General features: G+C 44.1%; 1 protein-coding gene across 1 annotated transcript in view; it reads right to left on the bottom strand.

The window, feature by feature from the left end:
* The window catches only part of LOC111258629 (uncharacterized), a 120,332-nt gene that overhangs the window by 58,368 nt on the left and 44,102 nt on the right, over positions 1-17,862 (bottom strand). Inside the window, exons 6-7 of the mRNA XM_086967535.1 lie at positions 3,816-3,874; positions 1,116-1,263 (exon numbers count right to left, since the gene is read on the bottom strand). Of these exons, the coding sequence (XP_086823661.1) occupies positions 1,116-1,263; positions 3,816-3,874 (207 nt within the window). The remainder of the gene's footprint in view (positions 1-1,115; positions 1,264-3,815; positions 3,875-17,862) is intronic.

Raw genomic sequence — 17,862 nt, 5'->3', positions numbered from 1 at the left:
TTCATCGCCAGGGCTCAAAGACATGCTCACGCACTCACATGGTTACAAAAGGAATTCAACACTGCGAAGCTCTTCTGCTGCTGAAAGTACGGTTAGTGCTGTTGATTATGATGTACATATGTATGTATGTCTGTCTGTATGTTGGAAATAAAGATGTCGAATGCCGGCGGCCTGTGAGCGCTATTTTACCAGCGGGATCACGAGTAGCGATGGCAGAAAGTGAGTGGATATAGAATAGGCAGGGAAGGCATTCGCGTGTACTAGATGGGTGAAGACGGGGAGATGCTGCTTAGCGTTAGCAGTCGATATAACAGCAGCACCAGCTACTGCCCAATGTACACAAAGAGATTAATAATAAGGCGCACCATCAAGTTTGCCGGCGCATTCTTTTGAAAAGACATCTCCCTTATTTTCTCTAGCCCGCCCCGACTAAAGGTTGAAGGGGTTTACTGAAGTGGGGGCTCGGATCAGGGGGCGGAAAGACCGTATCCGACGGTCGTTCACACGATCTGCTGTGCTACGTTGTGTATCCATGTGGGCACGCTCTTAACTGCACTGCCATGGACGCTTATGTGGTATTCACTGAAATAGCGCGCGTGTACGTATGGAACATCCAGTACCCCAACGGCAAGTAAGACGGATAGATCGGTAGATATTGTGTGTGAAGTAGGTTGAGGCAGAAGGAGGAGCAGGTTGCTTGAGGATGTCTAGCATCATTCTGTGGCCGTGGCTACTTTATTTAAATCAGAACTAGCAGCACGAGGGAAGAGCGCGTCAACCTCATACTTCACTAGTGGCATATTTAAATAAATACAATTACAAGGACGAGCTGATAGTTCGTTCGTGGAGGTAACAGTCGATTAACATCAGATGCTTACTTAAAATGTGTATTCGAAACGGGAACATTAGCTACTAGGTGAAACCACTGAGCGTTTTTTTTACTAGCCACACTTGTCTGTGTTCCATTTGCCGTTTGAAGGTTCAACGGTTAGCGGGTTCAGAGGAAACGTACAGGTAAGTTGAAAACAAAGTCAAAGATACTTAATCTAGATTTTCTATTTGCGTGAGAAAAATAAGCCAATGCTATATTTTTAGGTAACGTAACAACAACTTACTAATTTTCCTTCGAAATGTCGTTGAAGTTGGCTAATCATTTCGGTTAGTAGGCGTTGTTTTTCTAGTAGCGCGAGGTTTGCGTCCAGGTTATTTAGGTTTACATTAAGCTCGAGGGGAGACCCGTTGAAAGGAACCCTCATAGGGCTGCTGAAAAAAAGAAAAGTTAACAATGATTTTTAAACGAATCTAAAGTTATGGCACACGTATCCGATGTTAGATCGCCTAAGTGACATCGTCTTTGTAACGTATCCAGCGTCATTTGCTAGCAATATTTGATAACGTTCTGTCTCTAAAGGTTTTCATTGGAAAAAATTAAGCCAGCCCATGCCAGGTCGGACAATCAACAACCATGGCACCTCTCGCTTTTCAACAAGGAAAGCCTAATAAGGGAACGGGCGTTACATACTGAAATATCAGCAACATTTTGGTGGTTGCTGAACGAATAGCGCTAGCGTTGCGCAGAACATTGGAACAAACGTTTGTCCTTCCTTATTAGCCTACCTAACAGGCTCAGTAATATTCGTATTCTCACCAAGGCTGAATTGTTAGCTGAATTCCTAATACCGAATTAAAGTGATAATCTTTTACGCTGACAATGTTATATCATCAAATCTACGGACGTCCACTACTGTTTGATTCATTACGAAGATCCTCGTTGATTTATCGAGAAGACGAGACAATTGTGGAAGGAGTAAACACAGAACAGTGTCTTGACGGCATATCTGCATTCGTATGCGCCCATCATTATACAGGCTGTTCTTGTGTCCTATTCTAAGAACGACTTTGGATTTCTTCGTTTTCGATCAATGGAGGCATACGTACTGATATTGATTCGCAGTGGCTTGTCACCTATTTTCTTCTATCATGTCTTTACATCGATGTGACGTCGCTGACCATTAGGCAAGAAACCGGTACGGGCGAACAAGCGAGTACGAAAGAATATGCTGCTGCTGCTGCTGCTGCTGCTAGTACTATTTTATTATTATTGACACTTACGCAGCCGGTGCCATGGACTATGGCGGATTGATGTCGGAACACACGGACGATATTATAAGCCGTGCACAAAAGACGCTCATAATCGACCTAGGCAGGGTGTCAACAACCCGAAGACAATCAGGGAACTAACGATATCTGCCGGATCACTGCAGCGGCATTACAATAGAATACGTTAATAGATCTTCATATAGCTGAACGCCGTATCGCATCCAGTGGATTGCTTAAATAGAAGATGAATCGAGTGAGCCAGGCGGATAGAGTATGGAGCCATCATATGTGCTACTTTACAGTGGTTAGCTTTGAGAAAAATTAATATTTTTAGCGTTCGAGACTGCTCATGTTTCGATCAGTCATCCGTAAATTGATCCGCACAATGGCCGTCTGCTAGCCCTAGGATTTTGATAATTTTTCTACTATTTCAATATGGTTCTATACATTACATGAAACTCTACCGTTATAACGGTACTTTTCATTGTTATCGGCCGAATTCCCACGCGGTTCACGGACCGTGACGCAACGGCCTTTTAACTTGCGTCAACGGCTGCTCGTTTTACGCTTAACACAATGGCTCGTTAGCGGCATACTGACAGCCAGAAAGGCAATGGGGCAACAAAAGCGCGTAGATCGGGAGGGCATTGTGTTATCCAAGGTGCTCATTGTATCACAATAACAATGTAAGCGAAAGTAGTAAATTACATGGTTTGTTTCCTTCCTTTGCACTTGAGACGACAGTCGTCGTAATTGCCTGATGTTGTTTCTTCAGCTGCCTCCCGCTTCACCGTTTCCCTGCGGTATCTTTGTTGTTCTGTCTCTCTAACTCGTGTTTGTCGTGTTTGAGTAACAACAATACAAACGATAACAGAAACAGGCTGACGCGAACAATAGAACCAGGGGCGGAGCTGCGATAAAAGCTGAGCATGCTCGCTGTATGCGGTTGTGGCTTATACAGAAGTGTGTACAATGAATGGCCCTTAGCCAACACGATTTGTCTCCCAACAAACTGTTAATAGCGGATACGATGGGCCTTTTCGTGTGAGCCCAGGAGCAAAGTAGGTTCCACGCAATGGCAAAAACATTGGTAGCATTCGACAATGCCGCAAGTAGTTTGCCATAGGAGATAACATTGGACCAAACAAAGTATGATTATAATTATACGAAGACGAAGGGACATTAGCTTGAATGAAGCAGAAAGAAGACGATATGTACACAGGTTACATTCACGAAAGGAAACATCTCAACTTTTATATCGATTTCTGGCCTTTTTTGAACTTTTTGAGTATGATTAAAAACAGCAAGAGACAGCATACTCTTGTCTATCTCAATGATCCAACAGCCCATCTACTGGTAAGCTGGTCTTAAGTCGATTGTGGACATTTTTTTTTCACGAGCGCCTGTTTCGATTAAACGAATAGGGTAAATGTGATTATGCAATGGAATACAAAAAAAAAAAGTGCAAACTTTCAAATAAAGTTTGCGACCCAGTTTCTGCGAACTGCTTAAAATGAGGCTTCAGAATCGAATATAGTTTGCGTGTATAGCAGGTGCTTTCTCCTAAACACATATCGGTATGTAACGTTTCTAAAAAAAACTCGGTGTAACATATAAACGCAAATTATTTTTCCTCTGTTTTCAGTTTCCGTCTAACCCAATTAGAACAGCTGTTTGAATGTTTACCTCTTTTTTCCGTCCATATTTTCTCTTACCTTGCAAGTTGAATGGCCATTTCGTGGTCGGATTCACTCCAGTCTTCCGACTCGCTCAACTGCAGCAGCAACAACAAGATCAAATACATGAAGTTAATTTCTCATAAAGAAAGATAAGCAAAATTGACAAAGGACAAAAATAATAAACTAAAAGTTGTATCGTCTTCTATTTAACCACATACATATATATTCTATATTCCTTGTACCCGCTAAAGCGCTGCAGTCGTTGTAGTAATAGCAGGAGGTGGCAGCGACAACTACGAAATTGAGTAACATGTGTTATTACCAAATGCCCTCCGTTCGGGAAGAAAGATGGCCTGAACAGGCTTCCACCGCCATCATTGCTGCTTCAGCTTTACAGGACCCACTACTGTTGTTGGTGCGGCATTAAGACTCGCCATGCTACCGGGCACCGCAGACTCATTTTGCTTGGCTACGGCTCCACCGTCCTGGCAACTCCTCTTCTCTTGCCTAGACTTTTCCTCTCGTCATCTTGTGCCTCACTGCACTCTCTACCCGCATCGTCACTGTGCGTGTGTGTGCGTTATATGTTGCAGCCACGGTAGCAGGGGTAGCGCATCGAACTTCTCGGCGATGCCTCTTGGTTTCTTAGGTTTCTCTTCTTCTTTTTTGGCTTTGCACGGGCTAAACCTGACCAGAAAACCCAACCACCTAGGTGTCCCCTCCTTTTTTTTCTCCTTGTGATATCGCTGCTGTTTCTGCTGTAGAGGGTCGAATAAGTAACTAAGACCCGCCGTTCCCCGAGCTATAGGATGTTTCTTTTCGGTGTCGATCGACATTTCCTCAACGACGACTCTTCTCTGTGGATGAGATAGCGCGCCGGATGGAAACATAGAAGGAGGGAAAAAGGGATCGCTCTTCAACAGTGGCTGGCGGCACTGCTAGAGCAGCTCCGACCGGCTTCGGCGTCGCTACCGCTGGCGTCGCGCCACACTCCGCCGTCTGCACAGTAGGTCGATCTGCCACAGCCAACATCGGCACGACAGCAGCCACTCCTCCGCTATCAGCCATGGGCCCCGGCAAAGCGGCTCCCTCTTCTCCTGGACGGGCTCCGTTTGCCGAACTGCTGCTGCCTTTTCGTTTCTACGTCCTGCATCCCTACACTCCCTTATCCCTAGCCCCTACCGTACTTCTGCTCTGTTCGTTGGACTAAGATCGGCCTGATCCTTCGTTAGCCCAGAACCCCCGAAAGACTCCGTGTGCGTTTCCTTGAAAGATCCCGGTTCTCCCTGTTCACTTCTTCCCATAGTTCTTCCCTTCGAATCCCTGGCAGGCTAGTCCCGCCATAATCAGGCTTTAGCTGTCTATCAGGGCCGAGGGTACAAAGCTTCGCAGAACCCAGAGAGCAGCAGCCTGACGGCCAACAAGATACGAGGACTTCGGCATCCCTCGCTCTCCTTTGTCACACACACACACACATACACAACGCCACATACGAGAAGGGAAATGGCCAGGCGTACACCCACTCACTGCACAAGTTAGTTGATCGGTCGGCTAGTTCAAAACAGGACCGCGCGGCGGAGGAAGGCCCCGGCGAAAAATAGGTCCTCACACGATCTCAGGCAACTGAGCCGCCCGGCCCGGCCTGGCCTCAGCACTAAACCCTGCTCAAAGGTATAGGACGTATGGCGCACAAGGGACGTTATTGCCACAGGCTGGGGGTGTCGGTGGAAGTACGCTTCATATCTTCGTGATGGACCGACGGGGCCACCCGGAAAGGAGCCGTTTTCCCGGGGGCCTGTTCTGTTGGGCTGGGCCTGTATTGTGGGCACAATGGGAGAGGGAACAGGAGGGAAGGCATTGGCTCCACCTCCAGGACGACGCACGAGCCTCATTGTGTTCCTATGGAGACTCCCCGGCCTGCACCCCCTATGATCAACCATATCCTTCGTACACAGGGTCTCTGTTGACGAGGGTAGCTTCAACAATAGGAGACGGATAAGGCCACCGTCGACCATGGAACGCAGGTCAAAGAGGACCGCCGCCGCTACTACTGTTCGAGGGAGAGAAACTTTTACAGAGTACGGACGTCAAAGAGAAGCCTTGCAGCATTAAATCGAATCGAGCTAGCTGCCTCCCTCTATCTAAGCTGCAGGCCTGCTGTGCAGAATAGAGCCAGGGAAAGCAGGCAAGCCAGCAAGCCGGGCAAGAAGGAGGCTAGAATAGTGCGGAAGATCAGAATGCAGACGCCAATGAATTTTTCAGGACGAACCCTTTTAGGCAGGCCTCTTCATGGGTCCTTGTCATGCACTCACAAGAACGACGACTTAACGCCGCTCAGGCCTTCGCCGTGGAATCAGTCTTCCTACGCATGGAATTCTACCGGTCGTAATTTTGTCAACGGTGCCTAGTTAATGATTTTCATTACGTATATATAATTCGTACTCAGTCCGGTAGGCCAGCAGCAATAGAAGAAAGCTAAGCATTTTATAAAAGAAAGAAAGTTAAACAATTTACAAAGAAATTTTTATTGAACTAAAATATTGCCCAGCTGCATTTGTGAAGTCGTCAGTCTTCTCGCTATCAGAATGGCTAAAAAAAAAACCAGCCGCTAAAAAAGCGTGAAGTTGGCTAAGAGAGGAACAGCTTAAAGGAAAGACAGCAAACCGAACGACCTATTGAAGGAGTGGCCAGCCTGAAAGAATAAAGCTGAGACAGCATTACTGATGAACAGGGCTAGGCGATGTTAAATAGCAATGCCAATGGTTAGGGCCATAGCGATAGTGGCACTGAGTAATTTTGCCGCGTCAAAGGTGTTAAATTTAGCAACTAATCAAGCTGGGCCACTGAGTGTTGTTTCCTGTCAGGGCTATCCATCTAGCGATAAGACAAATATCTTGCGAACAAAAGATTTTAAAAAATAAGCGGAAGAGGAAACAGCATCAGCTGAGTGAAGTAGTAAAAAGGAAAGACTGTTGAAAAGGGCCGAGAAGCGCGATAAAAGCGAACGGACATAAGACAAACGTCGAACCAAGAAAAATGAGAAAAGCTGTACCGTGCAGAATTCAGCGGGTTCGAGAAGTTCGCTAGAAGAGTAGACATGATCACGCTATGGGTTCGCCCTAAAATGCCAGATCAGATGCCCGTTCGCTCGTTTCAGTACGGCAGCTGGATGGAGGGGTAGCGTCACCGTTGCCGCTGCTGCTTGGATGCACGAGCAAGCACAAGAGTAAGCATGTTAAAAAACAGTTACAAGCCAACGACGCGTCCATGCTAGAGGTAACAAAGCAATGGCGGAACGATTCCGTCGTTGTCAAGCGATTACCACCCGCAATCAACCGGCTGAATTTAGCGAATGACCCTTGTCGGTACGTCGAGCCAAATTGTCATCGTCATTATACGAAGGCAAATAGTACCGAATAGCCACAACCCAGAAGGGGACCGGAAATGGTCAATTAGTGTAGCTTCATTTCAGCCGAGGCAATCAACTAGCACCAAACATAAGTGACAGGCACGATTTAGTCCGTCAGAGTAGCCCAACCATCTGGACAGAGCAGACGTCTCAATATGACCTACCTTTCTTTGTACTATAGTACCATGACAACTTTTAGAGTAAGTTGTCATGGTACTATTATTTGTCGGTATTGTAAATCGATTAGAATTCAATGTGTCATGAGGTGGTTCCTTGAAGACAGTTCCACTGTTCTATTTTAGCTCAACTATTTCTCAATCACTCAACGTGATTTGATAACTTGTACTTTTTCTGTCTATATTTGTATGGGTCACATTAACTTACCCCTGCTGATTTTGCTCTCTAAATTAGTATCCCTTGATAAGCTAGTTTTAAAACCTTTAAACATTTTTCGGCATTTTTTAATTACCTAACTTAGATTTACAAATAAACGAAGCCGGTAACAAAATGATAGGGACACATATGTTTAAGGAAAGGAATTACTTATAGTACTCAATGTAAGCATTAATGAATTACTTTTGAAAATTGTTCATAGCTTGCTTTAATCAGTGTCGCAGCTTTAATCCTCGAGTGTCTTCCTCGAACACTGATCCCACCTTAAGGTGACGGAATGTAAAGAGTATGCTCAGTGCCTGATGTCTCGAAAAAAAACTATTGCTATTGCTGCACTTTATAACGGGTCTTGCTAAATGAACGTTGATTTGCTATGCTACATTACAGGAAGCATATTGTCCGGTGTTGCTCTAGCGAGAGCATCCTAATCGGCGTACATAACCCTAAAAGTCGTAGGACCTTAGATGGAGGATCAATTCACTGGCAATGGTGAGTAAGTGCTTGCAGCAGGATTTTCGATACACAAACACGCATTGACTCCGCATCCCTGGGTATTCAGCACTCGATCTTTGGCCTAGCAAGCGACGGTGACAGCAGCCCAGTCATCACCACAGCTATGATGACTTCGGCTGCACCGCAAAGATGTCGCTCATTCGTGTGCGCTCGAGCAGTGATCGGACTTGCAAATGAGTTTCCCGTCTGGGCAGCAACCTGCAGATGATTTCAAATCAAGGGAACGAAATGCGCCGTCACACTTACTTGCCCACAATACATACACATCTAGAAATATTGCAGCAGTAGCAACGGCAGCGGCAGGAAAGATACGACGACTACGAAAAGAACAACGCGTTTCCATCTCGCAGACACACAGCCACACTAAGCGAGTGAACGTAGCAAAAAAACGTAGAAAAACTGTGTGAGGCGCCTTCCTGGCACTCTCCCTAGGCGCTCTCTGGCGGCAACAAATACCTATTGCATATTTTCGTTTTGTAATCATATACGACAATCGCGTGCAGTCGGAGACGACGAAGCCATGTCGATGATGGCGATCAAAACATACCAAGCCACCTCGCGTCGAGTAAACAATGAATTCATAGAAAAACGAGCTAATGAGTCTGCTATGTGGGGGGCACATATTGGGGCCGACGTACGACAGACTGTCCGCGCAAGGGCTGCATAAGCTTACCGAGGACAATAAGACCACTGTGGAACAACAAGCAGAACAAAGGCTACAGCTATTATACCTTTATATAAAGCTGAAGTGCCGAATATGTATTTATGTGCTTACAGTGCACTCTATTCTGCCGTACTAGCTAGCCAGCGTTCGACCACATGTACAAAGGGTAAGCCAGGTAAGTTCTTGATAATCAATAAGAGCATGTTTAAGTAGCAGAAGGTGCGTATTAGTAAAAGGGGTACGTTGATACCATTGCTGGCAATGATATCTCACGATGCCATAGCTACAATAAAAACTAGTCCGACAAATCAAATAGTTTTATCTGCTAATACCACATTATCCTTTGATTAATGATATATAGAAGTTATGGTATGGTATAAGGTAAATTTGCTATTTATAGCAATAGTAACTCGTATATGTATATATTTTGTCCGTATAAAGACTACGCGCCACTTCGGTATGTTTTTGAAACAGATCAGTTAACGATACTCGATGTTAGAAACAACGGGGGCATAATACACTTACGAAATCCATATATACCGTTTTCCCTAATCAGCATACCTTGATTCAGAAAAGTTACTTATAAACGCTAATAAAGTTCCAGCACATACATCTACAGATTAGAGGGCTTTGACGCCTAGATTGTTTCTTGCAAACTCTAAATATGCCTCGTTGTTTCCTATATTAGGCTCTTGCTCACCCATTAATGCCATAGATGAACACGATGATCGTACACGCATTCTGGCTTTAAGAAGCATTACAGATAGCAACAAGTTACAAGTTCCGCACTGTTCAGGTCAAGATTCGAAGCCAGGCATTTCACTGAGCGGTAAAACTTCATGAGAACCTATTGTAGACCAACCAGTGCGCACCCTTGAACTACCTCGATAGAGACTCTGATAAGGTAATGAAGGATCTTTTTATCACGAGCACAGCTGGTTCTCATAGAACGCGAATTTTTTTTAGCCTTGTTGAACAACTAAATTTTTCGCACGAAATGCTTAATAGGCCTCATAACCCTACGTTGTGGGGTAAATTTTTCAACTGCTGAAAAACGTTGACTTTTTATAAGCCATCCTTAGAGCCTCTAGTAAGATAGACCAATGCTGGAAGAACACAATATGGAAAAGAAGAATGGCACCATCTTCTAAATGGTCGAATGGGCTTGTCCCAGACGAATGACAGACAGTTAATAGATTAGCTGACCGAAGACTGGTGTCATTGCTTCTGGTATCGTCATCATGGTTCGCTATCAGTTGCTGCTGTTGCGATAGCTGCTCTTCCATTTATGCCGTTCAACCCGGCAAGAAGAAGTTCCACCTCGATCCCGATGCCGCCGTCAATCCACTTACTCACTTGAGAGATGTAAAGCGTCATAGAAAAAATATGCCATCTAATCATAATCGAAAAAGATGAATACAACTGCAGAATTGTCTTCGTAGGGTTGCTAAAATCCGATGGGTTTTTCTTGTCGCTATTTCTAACATGCTCCTTGTTCCTAGCCAAACTGCCAATCTGTGCGCTTCTTCTATCTTTCTATCCTATAGTGCCCTTATGACTGCCATGGGCGTCATTGGCGTTGAGCATATTTCTGTCCACAAAATTCGTTCGTGCATAAGTACTTAGATATTCATTTTGACTGCGTGTGTGTGTGCTTCGACTCTCTGGCTCGAGCACGTTTGCACGCGCACCCCCTTCAAACTGGGCCCATCGAAACAACGGGGCCACAGCTTTGACGTTCTATCTTCACTGAAAAAGGACCCCGCTCGCATAACTCCGCCGAAATGTGTCTATTGCTTACAGCCGAACGAAAAGGAGATACTTGTTTTAAAAACGAAAAGAATTTGCGGCCTAGGTAGGATACAAAACCAACCTACTTGTACCGTGAAGGTACAACTGATGCGCCGGAACAGGTGGGGTAATAGAGATTTATTTTCACTAATAAAAAATATAGGATTTTTGTCGATACAATGAGGGTATGATCTTCATAATTTTTCGGCTCTGCTCTTTCTGAGCGTTGCAACATTGCTTCCTCGTTGTCCTTTGCCCTTTTGTCGTCGTCGCCGTAAGGACTGCCGCTTTTCCTGCCATCGTTATACTTCGAAAACAATGGAACAACGCCGAACGATGCTTTTTTCGCCATTTCCGTTGCACATAGTGTTACTGTTATTATTTGACGTCTTCTAGTTTTGCTGCGTCCAAAAATCGTATTCGTCCGATATTTTGATAACTATCTAACTAGCGTTCGTCGGCCTGGACGGGTTATTGTATCCGACTGGGTGTATCTCGGGCAATGTATTTTACAATCATCAACAACGATCAGAATATTTATTATAATGACTGGAGTTTTGTTACTACTACTGCTGCTGCTGCTGCTGCTGCTGCTGCTACTGCTGCTGCTGCTGCTACTGCTGCTGCTGCTGCTACTACTACTGCTGCTGCTGCTGCTGCTGCTGCTGCTGTTGCTGCTGCTGCTGCTGCTGCTGCTGCTGCTGCTATTCTTAGATCAGTGAATGATCTAATTCTTTATCAGACCGTACCGCTAAAGAATACGCTACGGTGTCGGGCTGATGGGGCCTGTTGGGGTTGATGATCCGAACAATTCAAGTTAATTTCGTATTAAGCGTTATTGGTATAGCAGTCAACGAGCGATGGCCAGTGCAATTAGACAACAGTAACGAAGACATTCGTGTTTTACTATATTAGAAACGCCACATCGTACACACGAACTATGACGATACTGAAGATAAAATGAACCCGCTCCAGACGATAACAGGTAGATGCGCGAAGTATTGAGGATCGCTACTTCTCTAGCCGTCATTCCTGCTGTACATGACCGAATATGAAGCTATATTAAATAGCAATCATTAGTGAACACGATAGCAGCAATTGCGAAAAATTATACATATAAATATTAAAAAACGAAACATTTGACTTTTCGAACTAGGTTTTTGTTAGGTGTCATCAATACGTCTGTGTTTGTGCGTACAAAGTATCGGCTCGATTTTTAGGGGGCTATTTTTTTTGTACATCGATCAGAGTGATTGAATCGTGAAGTTGAAGTCATTTTGGCAAATGCTTGACTCACTGGTTCGCACGCCGTTCACTGCGTAGTGCCCCTTGTTACATTACGGTCGCATAAATTAGATTAGAGAAAAGCGACTAAATTCAAACGGTAAGGGGGTCAGGCCAACAGGCAATGCTTGCTAGCGTCGAGACTAAAAAATAAAATGTTGAAAACGGTTACCTGGTGAGGATTGCTGTTAGAAGTTGTGGTGTTAATAGTCAAAATGAAGACAGCACATAGAAGACAGCGTTGCTATGACAGCAGAATATACCGTTGGGACGGCGGATAACGGACGACGAAAAGCAATCATAAGCAAACATATTTCATTGTAGTGGAACCTAGTTGTTATACCGCAGAAATTTATATATTATTGTGTTTGAGACAAATCTATGAACGGAACCGCAGCATCGATTCATTCTAAATATGAGCTGTTGCGTGCTGCACGAAATTCTACAAGCCACCTTTATTCTTTATGTGCACGTTCGCTTTTCTATACTCTGTGTGTGTGTGTGTAAGGGCTATCTGGGCCGTGAACCCTGAACTGGATCAGATGTTTTTCATTTTTCTTCGATTTGCGTAATATTGTCCTTACTTAGTGCTTACTGGATGTAACCGACGATAAAGGTAACGAATGGTCCAAGTTAGCAATCCTTTGCCCTGAAATGATTGTTATGAAACTCAGTGGGTCGCTTACAATGTGATTGGGTCATAGAGTTATTTAGTTGAAAAACAGAGAACTACTATTGATTTACGTTAACAAAGGAGACCAGCATTCAAAGCCAATACGCAATGACGTGTTGTATATGTATAGCTAGGCATCTAAAAAGTCAACACGAAGATATATCTTTGTTTCACTCAGTAACTGTGGTCGTACTATTACCACTGATGGCGTTAATCATACGACATCAGTACACGTTCTGTCGTCGTGTACGTTGTTAGCCCGATAAAATGATCCCAAAATTGTAGAAGATTAATGAAGATTTTCAATAATGAACACAGAGGCATTATCTCGTACATGACAATTAGCGTGAAAGAAACATCAATACAAAATTAGTCATGCGACCCGAGAAACGGCCTGCTTTATTTATTCGGTTATTTCCTATTAAAACGAAGAGGTATAAAGAGAAGTTTCGTAAGAGCTCATTCACGCGGGGTAGTGTCGTTTGATGCTCGGGGAGGCTGAGAATCAGGAGCATCCAGAGGATTTGCGTGGAAGCTGTCTGTCCCTTGTTGTGTTCGAAATCGGTACGAGCGAAACGCGCAGACAAATAGGTCCTCAGGAAGGCATCGATGGCCAACAACTAACTAGCCAACTGGACGGTCATTCCGAAGGCTGCCGTAGCTAAAAGTAACCGTACCCTTCATTGATCCAAACAAACAAACAATGAAATTTAGTTAAAACACTGCCGCGACCTATGATAGGCCAGGTAATAATTGTTTGACTATTATGTCTTGAAGGCTACATCTTGTTTTGTTTCTGTTACACTCTTTTCTAGGGTACGCAGATTTGTCTAGAGTTCTTTGAACTGTAATTTCACCGCAATCAAAGAGTTTGTCACGCGTATGGATAATATCGTAGCGCAAGCAGGGGTACCTTTAGCAAATGGCTGTTCGCTAGCGAAGTAGTAGGATTATAATCGTAGTCGCGTTAGATTCGTATATATCTCAATAACAGTTCGTGTTGAAGACACGTAGACGGCGAAGTTCTGTTGGTTTGTTTGTTTGTCTGCTTCCAATTCTTATTCATAAGCAATGAAAAACGGATAGGATGGGTTATTATTGAGTCAGACTATTATAATAAAGTATCTTTTTGACGGCCACATAACTAGACCTGCTAGCATGAGGTTAATATGGACAATTTACGAGAGAGTACATTGCTATCATATGGAGTCGACCGTCCGTTCCACAAAATACCCACTTGCTCACCGCGAACGTTTAAACACTTCAGGCCGAATTAAACGATTCAAGTAACTATTACACACATAGACGCATCATCATCATCATCATACGCACGGAAGATTCATTGGCAGGACTGTACATTTTTTTGGCGGCACGCTTAAAGAATGAAGTAGTTCGCGAACGATTACTCAGACCTTAAACATATTACATGCCTGTCCTTAACAATCGTTGCTCAAACTAAGTTGAAAGATTATTGTATTTATTATATACTATCATTGTTTATTATATACCATTATATTTGCCTTAATTTGTAAAAAATAAAATTCTTATCTTAACAAAACTTTTAAAGGTGCTGCACTCATTTATCATGTACAATGCAACCTGATGTTTATATGTAAAGGGGACGAACTACAAAGATTTGATCACGCTCTCCAATGCCAAGACGCCGTACCATATGATTTCATAGCTTCGTACCATCTCTACAAGTAATCCCGTCTTATTTTTCCCTTCATCCGACGTCCTGTTCGCGAGTGGGCATATAAGTTATGCGGACTGTAATACTGCCATCTCTCCCCGCGCGACTCTTCGTTCGACCAGCCAACGATCAGGATTAGTTTTCACATCATCAGTACCTCATTTCCCTGTTATTTGCGCACTCGTCGACGAACGAGCGCTTTTAAACGTCTCCGTTATTGTTTACCATATAGCATCCAGGCAGGCAGGCAGGCAAACAAAGGGAACAGCATCATCAACCTTAAATAATCGCTCATTGTAAGTAACAGCTCTACCAAGCGACGATCCAAGCCAACGCCCACATAAAAATGATTCCAATTTCTTGCGATTTACCAGAACATCGTTGTTGCTGGCACTGCTTGGCTCGCTATGGTTGAGCGGGTTCAAAAAGCATCGCAAACTATTGTGCAGAAGCCAAAAGGTTCCAGCAGTAGGACCGCATTCGAAAAACAACTATTACTTTTGCTATACCTAAATAGGCATAGTGATCCCAATATAAGGTAAACTGTCTTTGTAACCGCAATGATTGATGCTCGCTCGAGAAAAGTGGCCGTAACTATTACCACATACGACAGTATTACCATTTAAAGTAACGCCATCTTGGCTGTCTGCAGAGGAGACAGTGAACAAACGTTTACGTTTAAGACTACAATCAAATAGGTAAATCTATAAATGGGCCCATGCTGCGAAAAGTGTGTACGATAACAAAAGGTTGTACGTTAGGGTTCAACGTGATAATCGCATGATCGTCGCGGTTGTTTCCTAACAGGCCCGATGCCCGCTTTTCCTTTGCCTTTCTACTTTTGTAGCCTGTATCATTAGTTGCTTTCATACGCTTGTAGTACGCTAGACGCAAAAAAGGAACCAGACGAAGAAGTAAATGACAAATTAACCAGAAGCCGGAACAGTAGAACGTTGTTATAGTAATGAGAATACAAAACGGTCGCTGGTGCTGCCACCATGTCGCCTCCTCGCAGCGGCGCTACGCCACGCGGGGTTTGTCGTCGATTTTGCTTCAGAGTGTTCACCAGGCCGTGATGCTGTTGTCTTTCCCTTTAATATGTGCGATGCGAAAGCAATGTAAGACGGTCAAATATTGAACAAATCGATGATTCGAAAAAAAAAAAAGAGTACGCGCTCAACGCAGAGCGAAACAGCGACAGGCAGGCTAGTAGTTAGTGGCGGCTAACAGCGTTGACGAATACAAAGCTAGAAAAATATAGGGATTAATACTTGCGTTAATGGGACATTTTGATAGACTGTGCGGATTCTGATCAGCGCTTGTCGTTGGCGGCAGCAGAAACAACAATAACGTTAGGGTAACAAAAACAAGCCCATAGGCGAGCACCGAATAGTCAAATTCTGGAACAAAGCTACGTATCAGGGATGGAACGAGAGGGAAAAGTTGAGCCACACAATGATGAATCTTCCTTTTTGCTTCGAGATAAAAAGCGAGCTCACGGGTTAGCTGGTGTCGGCGGTGCCATTACCTCTTCATTAGTACTAGAAACACGTCCAATGTAGTACGACTTCAGAAGTGATGTTCCGTAAATTGTAGCGAAACGTCGTAGCCCCGTCCTGTATATCATACTGTCGGTGAGACGAAATAAGGCTTCACGAAGTGGCTATTGTTAATGTACTAGGTGTGGGACCCAGTGCTGTGTGTGCAATGTACCTTGTATACGTGTAGCGTTCCCTACTTATCCTGCAGCATCCTCTGACTAGTCATGTTAACAGTTAACAATCGTCATCGTAGACTTAAAGCACTAATATATCGACATAGTAGTAAAAAAGCAAGCCGAATGCTATCATTTTTTTGTTATTAGATCAAAAGAAGGGCTTGGATTATATTGTGTTTCAGTTGGCGTTAGCATCGATCCCACAGGATTCACATTAAATGAGTGAACATCTCTTCAAAGTAGTTTCACACTCATTTATTGATATTTGAAATCCGATGAAGAACGACATAGGCGACCAGTAAAAAGGCCACCAAATCGACAATTACAATAGAAGTAGCAGAGAGACGACGACGACGACGACAAGCGCAATATAACGGCTCTAGAGAAGATAGGTTTGCCGCCGCAGACGATAGGCAGTGACCTTCGACCTTTTGGCAGAATCGCGGAAGATATAGAAGTAATTGCCAGGACTGTATGGAGGTACGATTCTAGTGCGACGCTTCGATGGTACGAGCGAACGGACGACACGTCGACAATCGCCCGACCACCAATTGGATTGCCGACCGAATCGTGTACATGGCAATAAGGTTAGACTTGGAAAAGAGACGCGTCAGCTGATTGAATTGTGCCCTCTACGTTTCGTTACCGTGTTATTGTTGGTTGCAGCCGCTTTTAATCGCAATACGACAACAAACGGCTTTGCAGCAGACCTAAACGGAATACCCCCAATAGAAGTTGATGAAAAGCTACTTTTTCTTCTATCCGAGCTGATAGTAGCGGTAGCAAGAATGCATATTTTAGAAGAGAACAGTTTGACACTTTCCAGCAAATTGAGAGATACGTTGCAGCTGCTCCGGATTGTCTGGGTAGCGAGCGCGCGTGTTCACATCACTAGTCAACCAAAGGTTGAATGAACTACCAATACTAACCTAGCTTATTCTATCGAAATGTTAGGCTTAATACGATGTGCCTAACGAAAGTTCGAGACGGTTTCAGCATTTCCTTTTTCTGCCTGTCTCGACAAACGACCGATAGGCTTTCGAAAACTCAAAGGGACACACACCGATGTTTGTCGTTAGATGATTCTTTTCTATGTTGATTTCTCTTGAGCAAAAAAAACATTCGCTTGTCTGTGTCGTCGACCGCATTTACTCCCCTCTATACCGGGATCGCGAATCAGCACATGGGCGCGCCAGCGCCAAGCATTTAGGTATTCTTAAGTGCGTCTTAGACGCTCTTGCCTTGCCTTGTCTAAATCTCTATCGCCGCACCGAGTAGCGGTTACATAGCTATATAGCCTGGTTCATTCATTTTAACAGTGATAACAGCTTTTTGTCTCTCCAGATAGCATAAGCTATGATGCCTCTAGCGTTGCCCGTTAACGGCGGCGGTAAAGCTTTTTCTACTCAGAATGATAACAGCGCACAGATGAAACTGAACGCGTCAATAACCAAGATTCACGAAGCTGGTCGATAAGGATTCCAAGGCTGCCATTTGGCATATAGGCCTACTAGAAACGCTCGATTCTCTCGAAGTTTAAAGAGTTCCCGGAGAAAGTAGCCGAAATAAAGAATGAGCGGAAAAAAGGAGATTATACGCAGGACGAGAATGAAACACAGGGAGAGAGAACGGGAGAACCGAAAATCAATAAACTCGTTAACACATCTGTCCGAGGACTTTCTCTTTGTTCACTTCTGGAAGGCGCTATAGGTGCTGTCGATGTGTGATGGCACTGCAGCTGTTATCCACAATGACCCCATCTAGAATAAGCTAAAAGCTTTGCGTGCGTGCGTGTGTGTGTGTGTGTGCGCGTGTATCAGCTTGGCATCTATGTATGTATTAGATGTGTGTGGGCGCTACAAATCGTAATGTAATAAAGTAGCGTTCGAGCTGTTTGCTCTAAAAGCCGGAATTGAAAAACTTTTTTGTATGCTCTATGTACCCTG

Source organism: Varroa jacobsoni, unplaced genomic scaffold (genome assembly GCF_002532875.2).
Source record: "Varroa jacobsoni isolate VJ856 unplaced genomic scaffold, vjacob_1.0 scaffold_253, whole genome shotgun sequence".
NCBI lineage: Eukaryota > Metazoa > Arthropoda > Arachnida > Mesostigmata > Varroidae > Varroa > Varroa jacobsoni.
The sequence above is the reverse complement of the archived record's forward strand: the minus strand, read 5'-3'. Positions and strand labels throughout refer to the sequence as shown.